This window comes from Cnephaeus nilssonii, assembly GCF_951640355.1.
Source record: "Cnephaeus nilssonii genome assembly, chromosome: 17".
NCBI lineage: Eukaryota > Metazoa > Chordata > Mammalia > Chiroptera > Vespertilionidae > Cnephaeus > Cnephaeus nilssonii.
In genome coordinates, this window is record NC_137088.1 from 46063165 (window position 1) to 46085896 (window position 22732).

A 22732-nucleotide genomic window follows, 5' to 3' on the forward strand; every position below is an offset into this window, starting at 1 on the left:
GGAAATACTAGCCCCACATTCTGAGACCAGGAGTAGCTTGTAGAGATCCAGATGATGGCATGTCCACCCTGATGATGAGACAATCATTCCACACGTCTTGTCCATTTCACTTCCTGAATATCCCTAGGGCTGGTCCTTTTTGTCCATCCCCATGCCATCTCCTGGCCGCTGCCACCACCCACGCCCCTGGATGAGGCCAGCCTCCTCATTGGCCTTCCTGCCTCTACTGCCTCTACCCACAGTAGCCAGGAGGGATTTTTAAAAAAATGCAAATCTGATCATGCCGTTCCCCAGATTAAATCTCTGTGTCCCCGTGGCCCCTGGACTAAGTCCAAGCCCTTTTCCCAGCCCACAAGGCCTTTCAGGCTCTCATTCCTGCCACTCAGCCTTTATCACCCGCCCTCTGCCCTTCCAGGCCTTGTTCATGCTGTTCCCTTGCCTGGCACACTCCTCCTCCCCTTTGCCGGGTGAACTCCTCTGCATTCCCGAAGCTCCCTCCTGGACGCCTTCCCTGATTCTGCAGTCCTTCTCCCAATGTGGCCCTTACCAAGCCCTGCTGCTTCTTGGTCTGCTCTCCCCTCCCCAGACCACGAGCAGGGACTGTGCCTGGGTGTCTTCACTGCAGTGTCTCCGGTGCCGCCTAGTTGCTGACACACAGCAGGTGAGGAACAATGAGGAGCGAGGAACTGGCTCAATGATACAGACAACTCTCTACAGCCATTGTCCTGGGCTCTGACCTGCCCCAATCCTGAGCGATGAGGGGTCCCTGTGGTGCCCTGGGAACGATGTTGAGTCTGGCAGACGTTGGCCACTTTGCGTGCCCACCCAGGGGGGCCCAGGGCTGGTTCTAGCATGCTGCCTCCCCGGTGGGCTCTGGTGGTGCCGCTGACGGCTTGTTGGGCTCATTTTCCGTAGCCCACCAGGAGGATGACCACGGAGCCCTGTCCCGGGCGGGGGTGGGGGGTGGGGCGGGGCGGCGCATGGCCGGCAGCCTCGGCCCCGTGTTCCCAGTGAGCAGCAGCAGGTGCCTCTCCCAGCGGCTCCCCAGCAGGTGCAGCTCCCTCACTCTGAGCCTTTTCCCTCGGAGAGCTGACTTTCAGCGGCAGTTCCTGCAGGCCCGTGGTCCCGGACCCTAGCCCAGGCCCAGGCCCAAGCCCAGGCCCAGGCCCAGGCCCAGGCCCAGGCCCAGGCCCAGCCAGGGGCCATGCCCACTGCCTCTCAGGATGGGTCCCCAGAAGCTGGCTCTGGGAAGAGGATTCTTGGGAAGAGGATTCTATTAAGGCCTGGCCCCCGGGGGACATGGTAAGGGAGCGGGCAGCAGGATGGGGAAGGGAAGCAACAAGCAAAGGGGAGCTTTCAGGCAACGTCTCGGCTTCTGTCTGAGCCCAGGAGGAACGGTGCTGTGCATAGAAGTCGATTTCATGAGGCGTTCTTGCTTGTTGTAAAGAAAAGAATTCAAACATACAGAGGTGGTTTATGGCGACAAAGGGAACTTCCTGCCATCTCCATTCCAGAGTAAGTATCTGGTCAGAAGTTTTCTATTTAATTTATTTCTATTTTTTTACCACGTTGGGTGATGTGGCTATTTTGTCATATTTAATGCCCACGGACCCCTGAGAAACGGATAGAATCTCCCATTTACCAGAGGGGGAGCTGGCTCAGGGCGGAGACATGACCTGCTGACGCCAGCAGGCGGCAGAGCCAGCACTCCAGCTGTGGTGGGTGACTGCAGATGAGAACAAGGGAGTCAGCTGAGAGGAAAGGAGGGGCTCCGTTAGGCGTCAGCTTTCCTCAGTGAGGCCTGGGGGCCGGGAAGGAAGGTGTTGGGGTTCAGTGGGAGCCCCTTGTCAGCACCTGGTGTCCGGGGTGGGCAGGGGGCCTGGCCGCTTGGGACCACCTGGGAGGAGTGGAGCACATTTGTTTGCTTACAAAGCTGCAAGCATCCTATTGGATATTGACGTGGTGTCTGTGTGAGTGGTTGGCTGGGGCAGCCAGCAACCGCTCCACCCCTTCTAATCCCCGAGGGCGGGAGGAGGGGTCGATGGAGCTGCCCCGGCTCCTTCCTCAGCCAAGCCTGCTCAAGCCACCCATCAGGCTTTTAACCTTGATCTTGACCCCACTGCGCCTGCAGCCCGTGTCCTGCCCACCATGGCCCTGTCAAAGCCTCCCACACCTGTCCTTCTCCTCTCCAGGTCCCCTCAGCACATGTCTGTCCCCAGGACTAGGGAGCTGAGAGCCCAGACCAAGGGGTGTGGGACCCAGCTCTGTCCCCAGGGCTGGGGGGCTGTGAGCCCACCCCAACGGGCTCGGGACTTCAGCTTCTGTGGGGCCACTGCTCGGGCGTTCACGTCAGTGGGGGCCAGTGGCTGGGATGGACAGCTCTGGGCCAAGAGCTGTGTGAAGCTGAGATGACCGCGGGCACTAGCAGCCCCCCAGTAATGCCCGAGGGGCGGGGCGCACGAGGACCCCAGCTCCCGGCGCTCATGGAGAGATCTCTGGGGTGTGCCCCTGGGGTTAGCTCCACTCGCTCACATACAGCCTTTATGGGCTCCTTCTCTTCTGTTTTCTAGAACCACTTTCTAAATAAACCTAAGGGGTGCGCCTGGGTACTTGGCGAAGACAGCGGGGACGCTCTCCCTGAGGCCTGCCTTCCAGGCCCCTGCGAGGTCCCCCCTTCCCTGTCCTCTCCAGCTCCCACTCCAACAGCAGGTGCATGTTCTCTGCGCCCCGCCCTCGCTCTGTTCTCGGGGGTCTCACACCCTGTGCTGGGGTCCACGGCATCACTCATGCCTACACGGAAATCCCTCTGCCATCCACCTCCTTCCTGGCTGCAGACCAGGCCCCGGGAGCTGTCACCGACCTGTCTGAAGGTGGAGCCCAAGTCACCCCAGTCTAGGCCATTTCCATCTCAGGGAGAAACGCTGCACACCGAGTGGCCAGAAAGGTCATTCAACACGAGCAAAACACAATTTAATTCTGCCCGGTGCGGGCAGTCCGCCCTCTCCCGGGGCCCCGGTCAGAGTTCCCGAGGGAAAGCACCTGTTCTCTCCGCCGACAGCGGCTCCGGAAGGACCCTCCGAGGCTGGCCACCTCCGGGCGGGACAGCTGCCTCCGCCCATCGCCCATCGGGGCTTGCGTTCGCCGGGAGGGGAAGCTGCAGAGAGTGCGGGGACCTCAGCACCTTCATGCTGCTCGGCCGGCCTCCTCCGCTGTCCGCTGTCCGCTGCCCGCTGTCCGCTGCCCGCTGCCCGCTGTCCTTCAGCTCCATCCAGTCCCGCTGGCGGCCGCCAGGCGGAGCCGCAGCCCTAAAACACCTTCCGGGGCACACAGCCCTCCAGCTCCAGCAGCTCCGGCCAGCCCTCGTATTTGTTCGTGTTGGGGGTGTTCTTTAAGTACTGGAGAGGCGAGAAGAGGGAGGAACAGCGATAACGGGGGAGGCTGCGCAGAACGCACACCTGCTTTTGCCTGGAGCTTTAAAACCGAAATGCTTTCACTTACTTCGTTCTCACCACTGCCCCCTGGTGGACAGCGCCGGGTATTACTAGTCCATTTCACAGACGGGCAAACTGAGCCCCGGAGGGGATGCAACTTGCCCAAGATTTCAGCGATGGGGTCAGAGCCGGATCACTGACTGTCATGGGGTGGTGATGGGGACACCAAGAGCGGGGGTGGGGCTGCAGAGTTTAGGCCCTCTCCCAAATTCTCTATCAGCCTCTCTGGAACATCCAAAATAATCCTATATAATAAAGAGGTAATATGCAAATTGACCATCACTCCAACACACAAGATGGCCACCCCCATGTGGTCAAAGATGGCCACCCCCATGTGGACACAAGATGGCCATCAGGGGAGGGCAGTTGGGGGTGATCAGGCCTGCAGGGGAGGGCAGTTAGGGGTGACTGGGCTGGCAGAGGAGGGCAGTTGGGGGCAACCAGGCCTGCAGGGGAGGGCATTTGGGGGTGACCAGGCCTGCAGGGGAGGGCAGTTGGGGGTGACCAGGCCTTCAGGGGAGGGCAGTTGGGGGGGACCAGTCCTGCAGGGGAGGGCAGTTGGGGTGGATCAGGCCTGCAGGGGAGGGCAGTTAGGGGCAATTGGGCCAGCAGGGGAGCAGTTAGGCGTCGATCAGGCTGGCAGGGGCGTGGTTAGGGGTGATCAGGCTGGCAGGCAGAAGCGGTTAGGGGCAATCAGGCAGGCAGGCAGGCAAGAGGTTGGGAGTCAGCAGTCCTGGATTGTGAGAGGGATGTCCGACTGCCCATTGGAATCAGGCCTAAATGGGCAGTTGGACATCCTTCTAGGGGTCCCAGGTTGGAGAGGGTGCAGGCTGGGCTGAGGGACACCCCCCCCATGCATGAATTTCGTGCACCGGGCCTCTAGTAACAATAATAACAAAAAAAGCTTCCTAGCAATTATTAAATGCTTGCTCTATGCCAGGCACGAAGTGTCTTAGGTAGTTAATCCTCCCAGTAGCCCTAAGAAGTGCATACTATTAACATCCCGTGACACAGATGGGGACAGTGAGGCACATGGGACCAAAGTAACTGCTTATGGCCACCCTGCTGGTACGTGGTGGAACCGCTGTGTAATATTAATTCACATAATTGATACATTCCCAAGGGGATACAATCAGTTAAAGATTGTGTTTAAATGCCCAGGCTTAGTTTTTGGAAGAAAAACTGTAAATGGCAAAATCTACGGCTGGAATAGTCGTGGCTAACCCTTAGGAAGAAAGACTAGAATCTAGATGCCCCTCCTCTAAAACCCGGCTCCCAGGTGTGGGATCAAATGACACGATGGCTTTCATCCATCATGGTCTTCGGCTCACTGATGGGTGATGGGTCTCAGTCAGCTGGTCATAAATTTCAGGGGAAGGATGGCGCTGACGCTTCCTCTTTGCTGTCTCGGCCCAGCCTGGATGGGTCTAGAAGCTGTGCTTTAAGGAAGAACAGGGCCTGCCCTGCATCTTCCTAGAAAGTCCCCCCCACTCCATACCTCCCTCAGGGATGTTCTGGGGACCCTGGCCCCTGCCTCCTGTGTCCTCCACCCAGAGGGTATAACAGAGGCGCGTCTCCTTTTCACCTCCAGCTAGTTTGTATTATTTCTTATTTTTAAAAAGTAACTTCTAATTAGGATACATTCTCTTAGAAGCAGATGCCGATGAACCAGGCCCACGTTTTCCAACAGGGCAAACACCTGCAGCCCCATGGTGGCCCCCTCCCTGTCCCCTCCCTGGCTCCCTCCCTGGCCTCAGCACGTGGCCTCTGACTCTGCCCCGGCTCTGCCTCCGCAGCCCCTGCCCCTCCAGGCTGCTGGCCCGTGTCTCCTCCCTGCCTTCTGAAGGTCCCGCCCACAGAGCTCTCCAGCTCAGCCAGGGCGGCCCTTCTGAAAGCAGCCAGGACAGGACATCTTTGTGGAGGCAGCAGACCTGGATGAGAAATCCATCTGGCTCACTGAGACCGAGCAACCGGCTAAAGCCTCTGCAAGGCTCTGGATCCTCCTCTGTGAGATGGGACGGTAATTGTACCCACCTCATGGTGGCTCCTAAATAGAACCCTGGGGGAACTTGCTCCAGTGCCTGCACAGAGCAAGTGCTTGCTGAATGCTAGGCGTTCTTATTATCAATCTGCTCTTGTCACTCTCCCTCTTAAGCTTCCCATGGCTCCCCGCCGCCCCCCAGGACAGAGTCACCTCAGTGGCCCTGCATGTCTGACTCATTGACCTTAGCTCCCTGTCTTGGAGCTGGGCAGAGCTGAGCGTTCTCATCACCGCCGGGGAAGGCCTGGCCAGTTCCCTCAGGTTTCAGAGTTGCTCTGGGCAGGGGATGCACAGATGGGGACCGCCTTGGACAAGGGGAGATGAAGCATTTCCCTGGGGCCCCCCCCACCCTCTGTTTATCCCCCCTTCACCTCAAACTCCACCTCTGGGGGCCTCCCTGACCCCCTCTCCTTAAGCCACCCCAGGAAGTGACCGTGGATCCTTTATGGGGGACCCCTCCTGACTCCTCCCACATACTCAGGTGGGCTCCCCAAGTCCCCTAATTGGTGCAAGGTCACCCTGTCCACAGGGAACTCAGAAGGAGCCTCAGGCTCCCCTGGTCCAACCCCTCTCCCCCTTTACAGGTGGGGAGACTGAGGCCTGGGAGGAGGGGCTTGGCTAAGGTGGGACCAGAAGCCAGGCATCCTGACCCCTGTGCTGGGCTCCCCTCCCCCCACCATGCAGGCTTCATCTCTACATCTATTTATCTTTCTTCCATGCCTCACTTGCCGGGTACCCTTCTTTTCTCCTCCCCCTCCTTGTTGGTACTCAGCCACGTGCCTATGCATTTGTATAATACTAGAGGCCTGGTGCATGAAATTCATGCACAGGGGGGTGGTGGTCCCTCAGCCCAGCCTGCACCCTCTCCAATCTGGGACATCTCTCTCACAATCCAGGACTGCTGGCTCCCAACTGCTCACCTGCCTGCCTTCCTGATTGCCCCTAACCCCGTGGTCGGCAAACTGCGGCTCGTGAGCCACATGTGGCTCTTCCACAAAATATCACATGCAGGTGCACACATACAGTGCGATTGAAACTTCATGGCCCATGTGCAGAAGTCAGTTTTAGGCTCTCAAAAGAAATTTCAATCATTGTACTATTGATATTTGGCTCTGTTGACTAATGAGTTTGCCTACCACTGCCCTAACCGCTTTTGCCTGCCAGCCTGATCACCCCTAACCACTCCCCTGCCAGCCTGATTGATGCCTAACTGCTCCCCTGCCAGCCTGATTGCCCCTAACTGCCCTCCCCTGCAGGCTTGATTGCCGCCAACTGCCCTCCCCTGCTGGCCATCTTGTGGTGGCCATCTTGTGTCCACATGGGGGCAGCCATCTTTGACCACATGGGGGCAGCCATCTTGTGTGTTGGAGTGATAGTCAATTTGCATATTACTCTTCTATTAGATAGGATCCTGGCAAAGTGGTCAACACCATGAACTTCTGGGGTGAGCCAAGCAGGCCACCCTGACCTCTGGGGTGGATGACAGCTAAATGGCCCTCCCCACACTACCCTGTGTGTCCTTCCCAAGCCACCCCCGTCCTGTCCATCCATCCAGGCCCTGCCCCTCACTCGCTGGGACGGGAGTCACCAGGAACCCACCTGCTCAAAGGGGCTTTTGTTACTGATGTCTCTGGCCCCCAAGAAGACCCAGCTGTCCCGGAAACCCAGCTGCCCCGCGTAGGAGCTGCCCAAGTTGGAGAAGAGCTTCCGGAGTTCATCGTTCATCCTGCAGAGGACAGAGAGGATGATCAGCTCAGCCTGGAGAAGGGGGCGGGGGGGGGGGGCATAGGCTTCGAGTCGCCAGGGGGAGCAGGGGGGCGGGGCCTGACGGGACTCCTCTCCGAAGGTGGAGGGGGGGTGGGGGGTGTGAGCTGGGAGGTGTTAGAATGATTCGCTTCTGTTTACAATGCAATCGGTGTTCCTTCGGAAAATATGGAACATCACAAAGTAACAAAAATTACAGCCTCACCCTCTTGACACCATCATTGTAAAATTTTAATGCATTTCCTTCATGTCCTTTCCCCCATGTATTGGGGGAATTATAGCAACTCTTTTGTAACCAGCTTTCCCCCTACTTAATACTAAGGGATGAACCCCTGAAACAGGACAAAATAGTGTTGAATGCAAACTGCAATCAAAAATGAAATAAAAAATACTGAAGGATGAGTGTACTTCCATGTCCTTAACTGTTTTCTACATCACCATTTTCGATGCAGTATATCCTCCTCCGTGTATACAGAAACATGTCATATGTCACCACATGCCACGGTTTCTGTAACTATGTGTCCAGTTCGTCACGGTTGTAACCAAGGCTGCAATGACCTTCTAGAACCTCTCTCTGCGCTTGTCTGCTATTTCCTTAGGAGGAGTTGCCGGACGACGGGGCTGGTGGGGAGCGAGAAAGGGCAGGGAGGGTTTGGCTCCCTTCCCCCCAGCAGGTGGGGGTTCCCACTTACTTGGTCCCCGGGTCATCGTAGGAGGCCACTAGCACCAGCATGCCCTCGGGAATTGCTTTAAGGAATTTCACCAGGAGCTTAGGATCTGGGGGAGCAAGGAGAGCAAGGTGCGGGTCACTTAGGGAAAGACCATTGGCCATTCTCATTCCCACCTCCCGCCCGGGTGACCCAGGAGTGGCCGGGCAGCTCAGGGCCCAGCGGGAGGCGGCCTCCCGGGGTGGTGCTCCCGCACTGAGGGGTGAGGGCGCCCTCGCTCCGGTGGTCTGGGCCCCGGTTATGGAATTGGCAAGTTCCCAGGCGATTCGGACGTGCAGCTGGTGGAAGGGCCCTGGGGACTTCCACTGGGGGTCAGAGGTCAGTCGACTCTCAGGAGCTCGGGGCTCTTTGCACACCCCCGACACCCCCTTCTGCAGTGGCTACGAGCCTCGCTGGTCTTGCTGACTTCATTTTTAAAAATAAGTATAGTTAACATATAATGTTATATTAGTTTCACATGTACAACACCGGGATTGGACATTTATCTACCTTATGAAGTGACACCACGGGAAGTCTACGAACCACCTGTCACCATACAAAGTTACTGCAACATTGTTGACTGTATTCCCCGAGCTGCGCATTGCACCCCGGTGACTTACTTATTTTATAGCTAGAAGTCATAAACTTATTCCCCGGCACCATCTTCAGCCATCCTATCCCTCTATCCCTCCCTCCGCTGAAAACCATCAGCTTTTCTCCGTGTCTGTGAGTCTGTTTCTGTTTTTTGTTTGTTTGTTTTTAGATTCCATACATAAGTGAAATCATACGGGATTCTTCTCTGTCTGACTTATTTCGTTTAGCGTAATATCCTGTAGGTCCATCCATGTTGTCACAAATGGTAAGATTTCATTCTTTTTTATGGCTGAGTAATATCTCACTGAGTAATATTTCAGTGTAATAATCACATCTTCTTTATCTGTTTATCTATTGATGGACATCTGGGCTGCTTCTATGTCTTGGCGATTGTAAATAATGCTGCAATGAACCTAAGGGTGCATATGTCTTTTTGAGTTAGTGATTTGGATTTTTTCGGAGGGCACATTCACTGGACTGCAGGTCACAGAGAGAGAGAATTTAGGCTCCTACAACTCGCCAGTTTATATTAAGGAGCAGGTCCCGTCCCATCTGCATCTTTCTCACCTCCCTGCACTGTGAAGGCGCTGCATCTGACCCAGAGCAGGCCTAGGTGCGGGCTGGGCTGGGGGACGAGGCGGGCATCAGCTCCCTGCTTCCTTCAAGGACTCTGATTTGTTCCTGTTGTGCTTACTTTGATGACCAAAAAAGCAATAATGTCTTTCTACTCAGGACAATGATATAATTTCCTTTTAAGATATATTTATTTAGATTAAAAAGCGGCACGATTTGAAGGAAATTCTAATAATGCAGATGGCTCTCTGGATATGGAGCAACTTGCACAGGGGCCTGGCTTTGCTCAGGGCCAGGCGGACTGTGACTTCCTGAGGGGTGGCCTGTGCACAGAGGCGCTCAGGAAGCACGTCTGCGCAGAGAGAGAAGATGCTGCCAAAAGGCAGCTGGGCGCCTCAGAGCTGTCCTTCTGGGCCCAGGAGGCCTCACCCACTAAGGACCCCTGTGGCCTTAAAATGAACACCCTCGCCCTGACCGGTTTGGCTCAGTGGACAGAGCGTCGGCCTGCGGACTGAAGGGTCCCAGGTTCGATTCCGGTCAAGGGCATGTACCTTGGTTGCGGGCACATCCCCAGTAGGGGGTGTGCAGGAGGCAGCTGATCGATGTTTCTCTCTCATCGATGTTTCTAACTCTCTATCCCTCTCTCTTCCTCTCTGTAAAAAATCAATAAAATATATTAAAAAATAAATAAACACCCTCTATCTAGCAGAGCAAACTGGGCCCTATACCTCGTTCTTAGCACATCAGTTGCACACATGCCTGGCCTCCAACTCCAGCCCCAGCATGTCTTTGCCAGAAGGTTTTCTTTGGCCTCCATATTCTTTTTTTGTACCCTGGGGCAGGCCAGAGTGTGGAAATGCGACGGAATGAGGGGTGGGAGCCCCCCAGCTCCCTTGCCCCTCCGGGATATCTCTGAGGCGTGTATTCGACTCTGGCCCCCGAGTTCCAGTTGCCTGCCGCGTTCAGTCTCTTGATAACACACTGTACCGGCTGCTTTCCCTTCCCCATCTCACTTCTCCACTGACACTGTCTGAGATCACCACGTTTCAAAGGCCGCAGGACGGCGTGAACCCCAGCCACGCCTCCTTCTGGTTGTCTTCTGTGGAAACAAGAGCCAGGCCCCCCAGCACCCCAATAGCTCTTTCGCCACAGGAAGGAGCTCAGCCCACCCGTGACCTCATTGCCAACAGAGGTGCCCACCTACCTCCAGAGTACATGTCGAAACTGGCCTGTCTCAACATCTTCCCTGTGGTTCCTGAGGGGTGAGAGAGCAGAACTATTATTTGCTGTGCTGTGTTGTTCTGCCTGTCATTTGGTGGAAAATGAGTACTTTTTAGTCTAAAGTCTAAAGATCCTATCTAATAAAGATGGAATATGCAGATTGACTCTAACTCTGCGACAAAGATGGCAGCACCCACAGCCAATAAGAAGGGAATATGCAAATTGATGCAACAAGGCGAGAGGCAGAAGGCGGCTCTGGCCTGGAGCAAAGGTGGTGCTGGCAGCCAGAGGGGAAGGAAGGCCTATTCTTGCACGAATCTTCGTGCATCGGGCCTCTAGTAGAATAATAATGGAACAAAATCAGGTCCTGTAGAAAGCATGCAGGACTAAGCAACTTTCTGGGCTGATGTGAGTGGCACAACATAATGGAGGAAGGTCTCCGGGATCGAACAGAATTCCACTGATCTGGGTCTGTGTTCTGCCTTTTCACTTCCTAATGCACCACTGAGCATTTTGACCTCTTTTTTTTTTTCATCTGAACAATGGGCTTTGGGAACTAAATAAGATGTATTTAAAGTAGATAGTCAGCATACAAGATACAGTTTAGCTACAAACTAGTCATGAAAATAACCACAATTGTCATCTTTACTCCCACCTACGTCAGAGCTCTGCAATTTGAGTCCTCTGACGCTTGAAGGGAAAGGGATTTGCAGGGGGGTGAACCGAACTCGGTGTCTTGAGTTCAGTAATCTCAATTGCGTGTTGTGGGTTTTGCAAAGGGTCCAAGACCTACAGAGAACCGGGAGTTCTGGAGGAAAAGTGCATTCTCGCTCTGTGCCACTAGATGGAGGTGTTGCAGAGGGGATGGCAGCGCTATAGTCTCACCGGGGGTCCTTCCCCCTGCCACCCAATAGTAGGTCCAGGATTCCTGAAGAGAGTGGGGCTGGGCCCAGGAGGTGGAGGGTCTCCCGCTGGGTGGAGGGTGGGGTGGGGGAGGGATTCTTCCAGCCACTGCGGTCCAAGCCCCTGGGCACTTCACCTGGCCTCTTGGAAGGGGAACGTGACCCTGTTAAACTGAGACCGTGGGCATCTGCGGAATATTTTGGAATCGGAGGGAGGAGATATAGTTTGAACAGTTCCTCAAAGTAACTGCCCCCTGAAAGGTTGCAAAGCGCCAGTCTTCGACAGTCCTTGTGTTCTGGCTCCCTGTGCAGAGGCGGCCCTGGCCTCGCACAGAGCTGGCATACAGTAGGTGCTGTGTACATGCTTGGAGACATTTCTAGTCTAGGGAGGTGGTTCAGGTGAGTGATGCAGACCTGGAGCCAGCCAGATCCGGGTTAAAATCTAGATGATGCTCTTGGCTGTGCAACCTGGGGCAAGTCGCCTAACCTCTCCGAGCTTCCATTTGTCCACCTGGCAGTGGGGACACTGAGCATCGTGCCATTCTAGCGTGGCGATGAAATAGCGAGCCCGTAGTAAATGCTCACTAAATGCTAGCTTTTGGTGTTGTTGATCGTTGTTTTCATCTTCGGACTTTGTGAGGTGAGGAAACGAGGCCCTGAGCCCCTGTCATCAGAGACTTTTTGAGAGGTCTTCTCGGGCAGGGGCCCAGGTCGGGGCGGGGGGGGGAGGGGGGGAGAGAAAACCAGCAGGTTCAGCCTGGTCAGCGGCGGCAGGAGCATTTTCTGCAGCCTGAAGGGGCTCTGAGACCAGTCCCAGCGGCCTGCATGCCCCCCCTCCGGGAGGGGCCACCATCGGAGGCAATCAGGCTGCTCTCTCCTCAAGACTTTGGAGGAGACCCACCTCTTGGCCTCCTCCTCTCCCCGCCCCCACCCTTCCTCAGCTTCCAGGAAGCTGTCAGGCCGCCTGTGACCCCGCTCTGGCCAGGCTCCTGGGAAACGCACCTCCAGAAGTTCCAGTCTTACCCCCTCGCTTCCTGAGTGCGGGACTGTGGTCACGTGCCACACACACTTGACCTTTCCCCTCCTGATGCCCACTGTGCCCTTTCCCGCCTGCCTGCCCTTTGTCCGGGAAGTGGCTCTTAGATCCAGGGAAATGGCCCATGTTCCCCCCATCTAGGAGCTGAAGGCAGAGAGGGGGTCTTGGCTGGGGCCAGGCCCCTGGTCCTTACTCGAATCCCATAAACAAACCCCCTCCTGAAATGCCTCCCCATTTCAGGCTTGGCCTGCAACTGGCCTCCCGTTCATCGCCTGCTGGAGAGGCAGGGTCAGTAGTACTGGGGCCTCCCCTGGGTCTCCCTGCCCCCAGCCCCCCTACTTCAAGTAGGAGAGAAGTTTCTGGAATGCAGGGCTGGGCCTCATGCTCTGCTCAAAGCCTTCCCGAGGTTCCTCATTGCCCTCTGCTTCAAGCCACACTTTTTAGTGGGACGCACAGCCCCTCAGCCTCTGGCCCTGCCGGCCTCTGCAGCCTCGCCGCCCACCACTGCCTGGCTGCGGGGTGCAGCCAGAGAGACCCCCAGCCTCTCCTCCCTCTTCGCCTCCCTGCGCCCTGCACGGTGCGGCCCCTGCCTGGGAGGAGCCTCCCCACTTTCCTCCCAGCCATCCTACCCTCCTTCAGGCCTCATCTAACCATCACCTCCCCTCCCGGACCACCCTGCCCCAGCTCTGTGCTTCCGGCTCCTCGGACGCTCCCACACTGCGCTGTGTGTGAACTTCATGCACACCCGCAGGGGCTGTGAAGCCAGGGACGCCCCCCACCCCCACCCCCGGCCCGCCCCCAGCGCTCTGGGCAGGGCCTGGCCCACCACAGCTGCTGTTGACGTGGCTGAATAAACGAATGAAGGTGTGCACCCAGCCATGATCTCATGTTGTCATCGTTGTCTCTTAAGGTCTCACGGTGTCGGTTTAAACCCCAGGGAGAAGCATGTCTCCTGGGACACACACACGCACACACACACACACACACACACACACACACACACACACACACACGGCAGGGCCCGGCCAGGGCTGCGGCAGGACCGGGCCTTTCATACCTTCTAGGCCCGCGGGCCTCCCTGCCTGACACCACGGATGACCCAGGGCATGTGGCAGGAATTGAATGAATGCACCCAGGGTCCCCCCCACACCCCCCTACAGTGGGGGCTGTCTGAGGGGTGGACCAGCAACTCACCGTTCACCAGGGCGATGTTCAGGCCTCTGCCCACGTTGTCCTTCACAGGACTCATGATCCTGAAGAAGAAAAGGAAAGCAAAATAGGACAGCGGGTCCCCAGTGTGGAAAGAACACGGCTCCGCCGCCTGGACTCGGAGAGGGCCCACGCGGGCGAGGCAGAGCGTCAGGAAGTGGCCGGCGGGTTCAGGCCGTGTTTCCTCCTGGGCCCGGCGGAGGGCGGGGTTCTCCGAGGAGTCACTCGGGCCTGTCCGGACCGGAGCAGTCTGCTCGGAGCAAAGGGCCCAGGGTCCCCCTCCTGTCTGCTGGTGTCCTTGGGAACACTGGCCTCCATCTCAGGCCGGTGGTTCTAGGACCACCCTCCCTCCCAGGCTTCAGCAGCCATGGGCCCTGGGGACTCTCACGGGGCAATTCGGGTGGGACGCTCTCGCCCCCACGGGGTGCTGGCTTGGGCCCACGTGCGGACCTGCTGTGGTCCCCCCTCTTTCCACACGCCGAGGCCTGTCCTCGGTGAGGAAAGCAGAGCTGAGGACCGTGCGAGAGGGAACCCTGATGACATGGTGTGAACCCCTGGATGCCGCTGGTCCTGAAGCCACGGCCTCTGGCCTTTTAGGTACGGGAGCCACTGAGGCCCTTGCTTTGCCTCAGCCAGCGGAGCAGGTTCGGATTCCCGGCGAAACCCCTGCCTCGGGCTCCTTCCGTGGGGTGAGCTTGCCATCCCAGGGCCTCAACCACCCGGCTCTTTCTCTTGCACCTGGAAGTCCCGGCACCTCCTGGATCTAGATGTTGACACCTGGATCCTGACCTTGAATCCTCCTCAGAGGCACCTCCCTTCGTGGGAAGCCCGGCCGCGTGGCTGTCAGACAGACCCGAGTCCCAGTCCTGCCTCCACCACCAGTTAGCCCAGGGACCCTGCCTGAGCCTGGGTTTCCTCATCGTTACAAAGGGGACAGGTGCAGCCTCCCGCTGGGAGTGTGGGGGGCTGGGTGAGACGGTGCGGTGAGCACTGAGCGGGGCGCTGGCGGACCTGGAAGCTGTTAGGGTTCTTGGGACTTGGGGCTCACCCACTGGGAGTAAAAGGAAGTGTGTGGGAGGTGTGGGCTGGCCTCAGGGCCTGCACCCACAGCCTCTGGGTCAGCGAACGAATGGATGGATGGATGGATGGATGGATGGATGGATGGATGGATGCAATAAAGGAAACGAAGCACGGGAGCCCTCTGGTACTTACATGTGGTCTTCGAAGCATATGGAGGGGCCCACGACATTGGCGGCCCCGCTGAGGATTTTAAACGCAAAGAAGTTGTCTGGGCAGGGCTTGCTGAGGCCACACTTGATCTTCACGACCTCTGGGGAGGGAACAGACCAGTTTTGGTGGCAGCAGCTGTGTGTAGGACCACCCAGAGTTCGCTTCTGGGTTTCCCGTCACAGCCCCAGGCCCAGGCCCAGCCCCAGCCCCACGCACAGTGCCTCACCCAGCGCAGGCCCCCGGTCAGTGCGTGTGGAGCGGTGAGAGTGGGCAATGCCAGAGGCACCGTGACGAAGAGATTCTCCTGAGAACCTTCCTCCGGGGCCACGGCAGCCTGTGGAGCACCCTCTCCTCCAGGGAGGCCCCCGCTGACCCCCCGGGGCCCTGGCATGGTGGGTAGGAGCATCTCTCCCCAGTGGGTTCCCTTGGGCAAGTCTTCAACCTACTTGCACCTCAACTTCCTGATCTGTGAAATGGGATAACGATGGTGGCTTCCCCCCTGGGTCCTCATGGGGATCGGTGGGTGATGCCCACCGTGGGAGCGGGCAAGGTGGGCGGCACAGGTGTGCCTGCATTTGCCGTCTTCCCAGCCGACGGCCTCTGAGTGCTCGCTCAGCACCGCGATGCTGTGACTCTGTGTCTACTTCAGAAGGTGGCCCCGGAGGCGTCAGGGAGCTGGAGCGGGGTGCAGGGTGAATGTTTGTGTCCATCCTTACAGTCTTTGCTCTGTAACCCCACAGGGCACTGGACCTCAGGCCTCTCAATCAGGTCAAGTCCCACCCCTGGCGCTGCTTTCCCGCTCGGTCAGCACCGCGTAGGGTGAGAGAGGAGGGACCGGGGACCTGGGGTGTTGCCTCTTGTAAGGAGGTGTTGAAAGCGTGGGCTTTGGACCAGATGAGGAGATTGACTCCCACTCCACCATCTGCAGTTCACCTCTCTGAGCCTCAGTTTCCTCATCTATGAAATGGGGATAATTACAGCACCTACACGGGATTGTGGTGAGGATTGCATGAGGTGTCTGTAAAGTCCTGAATACATTGTTTGGCACACATTAGCCCTCGATCAGCGTTACCATTCTCATCATCGTAGCTGCCTCTCCCTCCACTTCTTCCCACCCAGGGGGCTGGGGTCCTCGCTGTTCAGACATCTGCATGTCCAGCATTTGGGGTGTCAGCATCCCTGCCCTCCCAGTGCTCTCTCCACTCTACTCATGTCCTTGACTCTGCAGCCAAGGTCTCCACGGGAGCCCCAGCCTTCCTGCCTCTGAGCCTTTGCATAGGCTGTTCCCGCCTCCACAAGGCACAGCTGAAGGTCACCTCCTCCCTGACGCCATCCATCCCATGGGCAGGGGTGGCCCTCCTGGAGCCCAGAACACTTTGCCCCATTGCTCTCAGCACAATTGGCACTTCTCCCCCAACAGATAATCAGCACCCCCTTCTGGGGCCCCTGTAGTGCCTGTATGGTACTTTGAAGCAGGAACCGTGAGCCAAGCTTGTGGTCATTGCCACAGTGACAATAAGCACAGCCTCCATCTTCAGGGCTCCCAGTGGGTGGATGGGGGCGGGGGGGAGTCAAGGGGAGGCAGCAGTGCAGGGCCAGGCGCTGGGACAGGGGAGGTGGGGACAGGCACATACAGACTGCAGGGTGGGGGGCTGGGGAAGGGGGCAGCTCAGCCATTCCTATCAGCCTGAATGGCTGGGAAGGGGCCGGCCCTGCCACAGGGCTCAGGGGGTCAGAGGGCACATTGGGCGGTGGGAGGAGAGAGCCGGGCAGGTTCTGGAAAGGAGATTTTTCTGGGACCTGAAGGGCTGGGGCTAGAGGCCCTGAGCATCTCACTAAGGCCAAGGGGGTTCTGGGAGATACTTACCGATCTTCTTGGAGGGTGGGCCTGTTGGAGAGAAGAAGAGTCTGCTTAGTGAGAAAGGGTTCAGGGCCCTCCTTGCAGGATGGAGGCTGGGCTGGGCTGGGAGTGGGAAGAGGGGACTGAGCGTGGTGCTGGCCTGGCTGAGCAGAGTCCCCTCCCATGGCAGGTGTTGAAATGAGCTGAAAGTCCCATCTCCTCAGGTTGTCCTTCCTCACTTGCCACTGATACCCCTTCTCACACACACACACACACACACGCACGCACATGCACACACATATACGCATACACATACCCGCACACACATACAAGCACACACATACATGCACAAACATGCACACGCAAGCACACACACGCATACACATACCTGCACACACATACAAGCATACACATACACACACAAACATGCACACACATACATACACATGAGCATACACATACACATGTGCACACATATAAACATACACACAATCACACAGAGACACACAGGCACACAAATACATAAACACATAAAACGTACACATACATGCACATACAAGCATGTATACATGCATGCACATAGACACATGCAGATGCACTAACACAGGCACACGTGTATATTCATGGACACATGCACACACACATAAGCATACACACACATACAAGCGCACACAAACATACACACAAGCATACACATACACATGTGCACACATATAAGCATACACATACAAACACACACAGACACACAAATACATAAACACACAAAACATATACATGCATGCACACAAAAGCATGTATACATATATGCACATGCAGATGCACGGACACAGGCACACGTGTACACTCATGGACACACACACACACACACACACACACCCCTCATGGTTGGAAAGCAGCCGGGCTCTGTTGTGAGACCGCGGAGCTGGAGCCCTGCTCCTGGCTGTGAGCCGGGTGTGGGTTCCCCTGACTTCAGTGGAGGCCGCCACACCCCTCGCAGGCTGTGGAGACCATCCAGTGAGGTCAGGCTGGGGCCCTGGCCTCAGTGACGGGGCGGAGCAGTGGCTGGTGTTGGCCAGCCAGGTCAGAGTGTCCCTTTCCTGACCCCCCGCCCGACTGTCTGCTCCGGGCGCAGGGCCGTGGTCACTTTCTAACGTCTTGTTCACACTGAATCCCGTTGTTTCAGGGGTTCCACGGCAGGTCTCCCCCGATACTGGCAGTGAGTCCTAGAGGACAGGGCTCCTGCAGAAATCCTAGGGCTGGGAACTCTCCTTTTTGGGGGCCCCCCACGGAAACACTTTCCATTTGTCATCAGGGGGCTGTGCACCCTGGAGTGTCCCTTCCCTCTGCGTCCAAGACTCCAGGAGTAGGCTGGGACCCAGGCGGGAGCGTCCTGATATCACATTCCTGGGGACAGCCATTCCCGGGGGTGGGGGTGGGGGGGTAATATCGCCCGAGGGAGAGGGAAGTGTCTCCGTTCAGTGGGAAGACGAGCCTCTGGAGAGCTGGTAGCCACCAGCCTGCCAGAGAGAGTAGCAGCCAGCAGAGCAGGACCCGGGGACTCTGGAGGCTTTGTGAGAGCCCCTAGGGCCAGCCACGCCTGAAGCCCGCTATCCATGGACCCCCAGTCACATGGCACAGACATCCCGTTACGTTTCAACCAGTTAGAGCTGGGCTCGTCACGCCCATCGGAAAGAGCCTGCCCAGTTTGCAGGTAGACCAGGAGTTCTTAGTCTCCTGATTTCGGTGCCATGGACCTGTGGTGGTTTGGGAAAGCCGATGGATACATTTATTCCCAATTCTCTAGAGGCACTTAGCACCTCCGACCGTAACAGACTGCAAGTTACCAAATCATGAAACAAAATAGATTGGATTAGAAAGAAAACCAACTGTATATCAATATATCACAACATATTAGAAGGTAAGTGTGTATCCTAGTAATACATGTGCTTCTATATTAATGCATTATCTACAAGGTGGGGTCTGGGCAGCCGGTTAAGGATCTCTGAAGTAAATGAACGTTACCTCTTCCTGCACCAAACACAAATGTGTTTTTGTTGTTAATCCTCACCTCAGGATATTTTTTCATTAATTTTTTAGACAGAGTGGAAGGGAGGGGGGAGAGAGAGAGAGAGAGAGAGAGAGAGAGAGAGAGAGAGAGAGAGAGAGAGAAACATCGATGTGAGACAGACACATCGATTGGTTGCCTCCCACATATGCCCCAACCAGGGCCGAGGATTGAGCCTGCAACCAAGGTACGTGCCCTTGACCGGAATTGAACCCGGGACCCTTCAGCCTGCAGGCCAACACTCTACCCACTGAGCCAAACTGGCTAGGGCAACACTAACGGGTTTTGATGGTCACTTTTCCCACTGGTCTATTTCCTGCCACTGTGAGCATTTCTCAGGACTCGGGATCATGCACTCTTGTTTTTGTATATTCTGTAATTAAGTCTGTTTGTCTCCCCAGCTCAAACTGTGAGTGGGGGTTGGGGGTTGGGGGTGGGGGTGGAGGGGCATGGTCCTCACTTCAGGGTCTGGGACCTAACAGAATAGTCACTTGATAATTTTGGTTGGAGGTATTGATTTGTCAAACCCCAGGTGGTTGAGTTCTGGGGTCTCTCCCACCTCAGGCTGGGGCTCTCTCCTCCAGAGGACACCTCTGCTCTCAACTCCTGTCTGAGCCTCCATCACCGACCTGGGCTCATCTCCTCCAAGGCCATCAGTGCAGCCCAGCCAATCTCTAGTCAATAAAAGCAGTGCCCTGGGCTGGGGACATGGCGGCCAGCATGCATCTGTATAAATCATCCTGATCTGGGTATAAACCGTGGTTGACAAGTGGACGAGGTGAGGGACAGCTGAGACTCCATGGTGGGGAGCATGTGTTAAGACAGGGTGCCTGGCTTCCGGCTGCTGTGAAGCTATGGGCTGGCCTGGGCCGCTATACGCTATTATGTTTGGCTATGCCATTGCAGGTGGCTCTTGGTCTTCGAGGAGGACAAATTCAGAGGTATCAATCACTTCCCTTACTCTCCTTCCTTTGATAGGATTTGGATCTGGGAGGCTTGGGTTCCCATTTCTATTCTGACATCTACAAGGGGAATTTGGAAGCTTCTGTTTTCTCAGACCACACATAAACCCACAACATGAGGTCAAGCTTGAGTGCACTCCAGTCACAACATGGATCACCCTGGGGGCCTTTGTGCAGATTAAATGAGACTATGACTGTAAAGTCGCTAGCAACCATCACCTCCCATCACCCCTCATCACCCATCACCATTCATCCATCCCTCCGCCCATCCATTCACCCATCACCCATCACCATTCATCCATCCCTCCACCCATCCATTCACCCATCACCATTCATCCATCCCTCCACCCATCCATTCACCCATCACCCATCACCATTTATCCATCCCTCCACCCATCACCCACGCATCACCCATCACCATTCATCCATCCCTCCACCCATCACCCACCCATCACCATTCATCCACCCCTCCACCCATCCATTCATCACCCATGTATCCATCCATTTTTCTTTCACTTAGCGAATGTTTACTGAGCATCTGCTCTGTACCAGGTGCTAGAGAGATGGGTGTGCACAAGCTAAAATCCTTGCCTTCAGGAAGCTTACACTCCAGAGGGTGGAGACAGACAACAACCCAGTGAAAAACAAATAAATGACATTGACGACAAATGCAGCTGTAGCTGGGAGGTCAGGAAAGGCATCTGAAGAGGTAACATCTGAGCAAAGACCTGAAGGCTGAGAAGGAGCTGGCCACAGGGCGATCTGCGTGAAGAGGGTCCCCGGCGGAGGAACAGCCAGCGCAGGTGGAAGGCACTCGATGCACAGTTTTCTTCCCCTCCCCTCCCTGCTTTCCTTCTCTCTGCCTTCCTTCTCGGGTCTCATCTCCAAACTAGCCCTTGATGCAGTAGGCACATGCTTTGGCCAGGGCCTTGGGACACTTCTCTGTTCCCCATGGGCTCCAGGCTTTGGACAGGCTGGGGTGTCCTCTCTCACCTCCCACCCCACAATGGCCGGGGTGCCAAAGGCAAGCCCACACTCTGTCATGTCCCCGGGGGCCCCAGGGATGGAGGGAGGGCGAGATCCTCGGCCCTTCTCAGCCCTGGTCCACAGGCCTTGCCCCAGCAGTGAGCTGCACTCACCCAGCCAGCGGGGCAGACGGATGGTTTTCACGCCGATGCTCATATAGCTGCGGATAAAGATCAGTGAGGTGACCAGGACAAAGATGACGGCCAGGAAACGAAACAGTCCTGCAGAGCAAGGAGACACGGACATGAGACCACAGCACCAGACGGCATCGCTAAGCCACGTGGCGAGACGGCTTGCGAGTCCTTGCCAGGTCCGCACAGTGCGGCCACGTCATGAGACCCCGCGTTGTAGGTCACACCGCATCCACACCGTGGGCCAGCCCCCGGGCCCCCGAGCTGAGAGCCGTGTGAACCACGTGATGATGAGAACGGTGAGATGGTGCTGCATGATGACGGGCCGCGTCCCCCAAGTGGGGCCGCGGGAGAGAAAGTGAGAAACACACCTTGCTGGAGCCCCCCAGAGAGAGAAGCTCCAGGGGCGAGGCCTGGGCACCTGCTGCAGGCGGGCAGGAGGCGGGCTCTGCTGCAGGCAGCCCGGAGGTGAGCCTGCACAGCCGTCAGGAGGGCCCTGGCCAGTGCGGGCAGCCACCCACCGCTGTGCGGCCTCGGACGGAGCTTGGCCTCTCTGAGTCGGAGTCCCTCAGTCACAGAGTGAATATGATGACACCCTTGCCACTGAGCCCATGCTTGCTGGGAGAAATGTGATTGTTGTCACCGTTAGGCAGCCTCCAGGGTGGCTTGGGGGTGGTGTTTGTCCCCACATTTTCCATCAACTCCCCCCGAGAGCCACCACAGATAACCACACACAGGTCTCGACTGGAACACCAGACAGAGGCGGCCTCCCCTGCCTCACAGACACATGCTGCCTGACCCCATCCCATCGCTGGGGACCAACCCACACATGGGATGGACCACTCTGAGCCCCTGGCCCTGCTCTTTGCTCTTCCATGAGGGCGAGAAGCAGGCTCCAATCCACCTCCCGCCCAAGGACTCTGGTGGCTGCTGCTGCTTCTGGATCCAATCCAACCACCAGGCCAGAGCCCTGCTCCTTGTCTGACCACCCCCCACTCCTCCTCCTCGGCGTCACGCTTCTCCTCAGCCCTGAATTCAGCTCTGTGGCCTTGCGCTGGTCCCAAGCTCCTTGGGGTGAGCGAGAAGGCCCCCTGGATACTGTGGGGTGGAGCGCAGGGGTGTGGGGGACCCTCATCCTCAAGGACACAGTGTGGCTATTGGTGGGATTTTCTCTCGGGGATCACATTACATGGCACTCGTTTTGTGCCAGGCACCGTGCCAACAGCTTTTACATGCGTTATCTCAGTTCATCCTCACAGCAACCCTGTGCTGGATCCTACTGGTTATTCCTATTTTACAGATGAGGAAACTGAGGCTCAGGGAGGTGGTCACTTGGTGAGTAAGTGATGGGGGTGGGACTTGAAGCCAGGCTAGTAAATTGGCTTTGAAACTCAACTCCCTCACGGCTGTTTTGGGATGTCAGGGAACTGTGTTCATTTCCTAGTTAGTGCCTCAGTTTCTCTATCTGTCCAAATGAGGGCATAGACTAGAAGGCAAAGTTCTCTTCATGCCCAGCTCGATGGTATGAGGATTCTGGAAGAGCTTTCCTTGAAGCAAATATTTTGTCCCTAATTTCCAATCAGGGTCAGGGCTTTCCAAGCTGAGGACTCCCCATGATCCCGGCCGCACTGGGGTCCCTGCGCCAAAGGTTTCCTAGCCCTTCAGCCTGGAGGCAGAGTCGCCTCCTCCACTCCCCAGGCTCGCCCTGGATCGGTTTCCTCCTGGAATTCTGGCCTGACCCCTTGTCCCAGATACAGCCAGATGACCTCTGAGTCCAGAGCAGCAGACGCTGCTGACAGAAAAAGGATTCCAAACCAACCTCGGACCCAACCTCGAGCCCTAGAATCCCCGTTCCTGGTCCTACCTGATGGTCTCATCCTGTCCCAGGAGGGGCGGCTCGGGCTCAGCGGGAGCCTGTGAGAGAAAAAAATCGAATTCAA

The 22732-nt window shown here is 56.7% G+C and overlaps 1 protein-coding gene across 1 annotated transcript in view; it reads right to left on the reverse strand.

The window, feature by feature from the left end:
• Positions 1-2953: 2953 nt before the first annotated feature.
• Positions 2954-22732, reverse strand: part of FAM3D (FAM3 metabolism regulating signaling molecule D) — a 28386-nt gene continuing 8607 nt past the window's right edge. The window contains exons 2-10 of the mRNA XM_079794611.1: positions 22657-22706; positions 20775-20882; positions 16636-16656; positions 14751-14868; positions 13524-13582; positions 10375-10425; positions 7989-8073; positions 7132-7258; positions 2954-3395 (exon numbers count right to left, since the gene is read on the reverse strand). Coding sequence (XP_079650737.1) covers positions 3306-3395; positions 7132-7258; positions 7989-8073; positions 10375-10425; positions 13524-13582; positions 14751-14868; positions 16636-16656; positions 20775-20882; positions 22657-22669 — 672 coding nt within the window. The 5' untranslated portion in view covers positions 22670-22706 and the 3' untranslated portion in view covers positions 2954-3305. The remainder of the gene's footprint in view (positions 3396-7131; positions 7259-7988; positions 8074-10374; positions 10426-13523; positions 13583-14750; positions 14869-16635; positions 16657-20774; positions 20883-22656; positions 22707-22732) is intronic.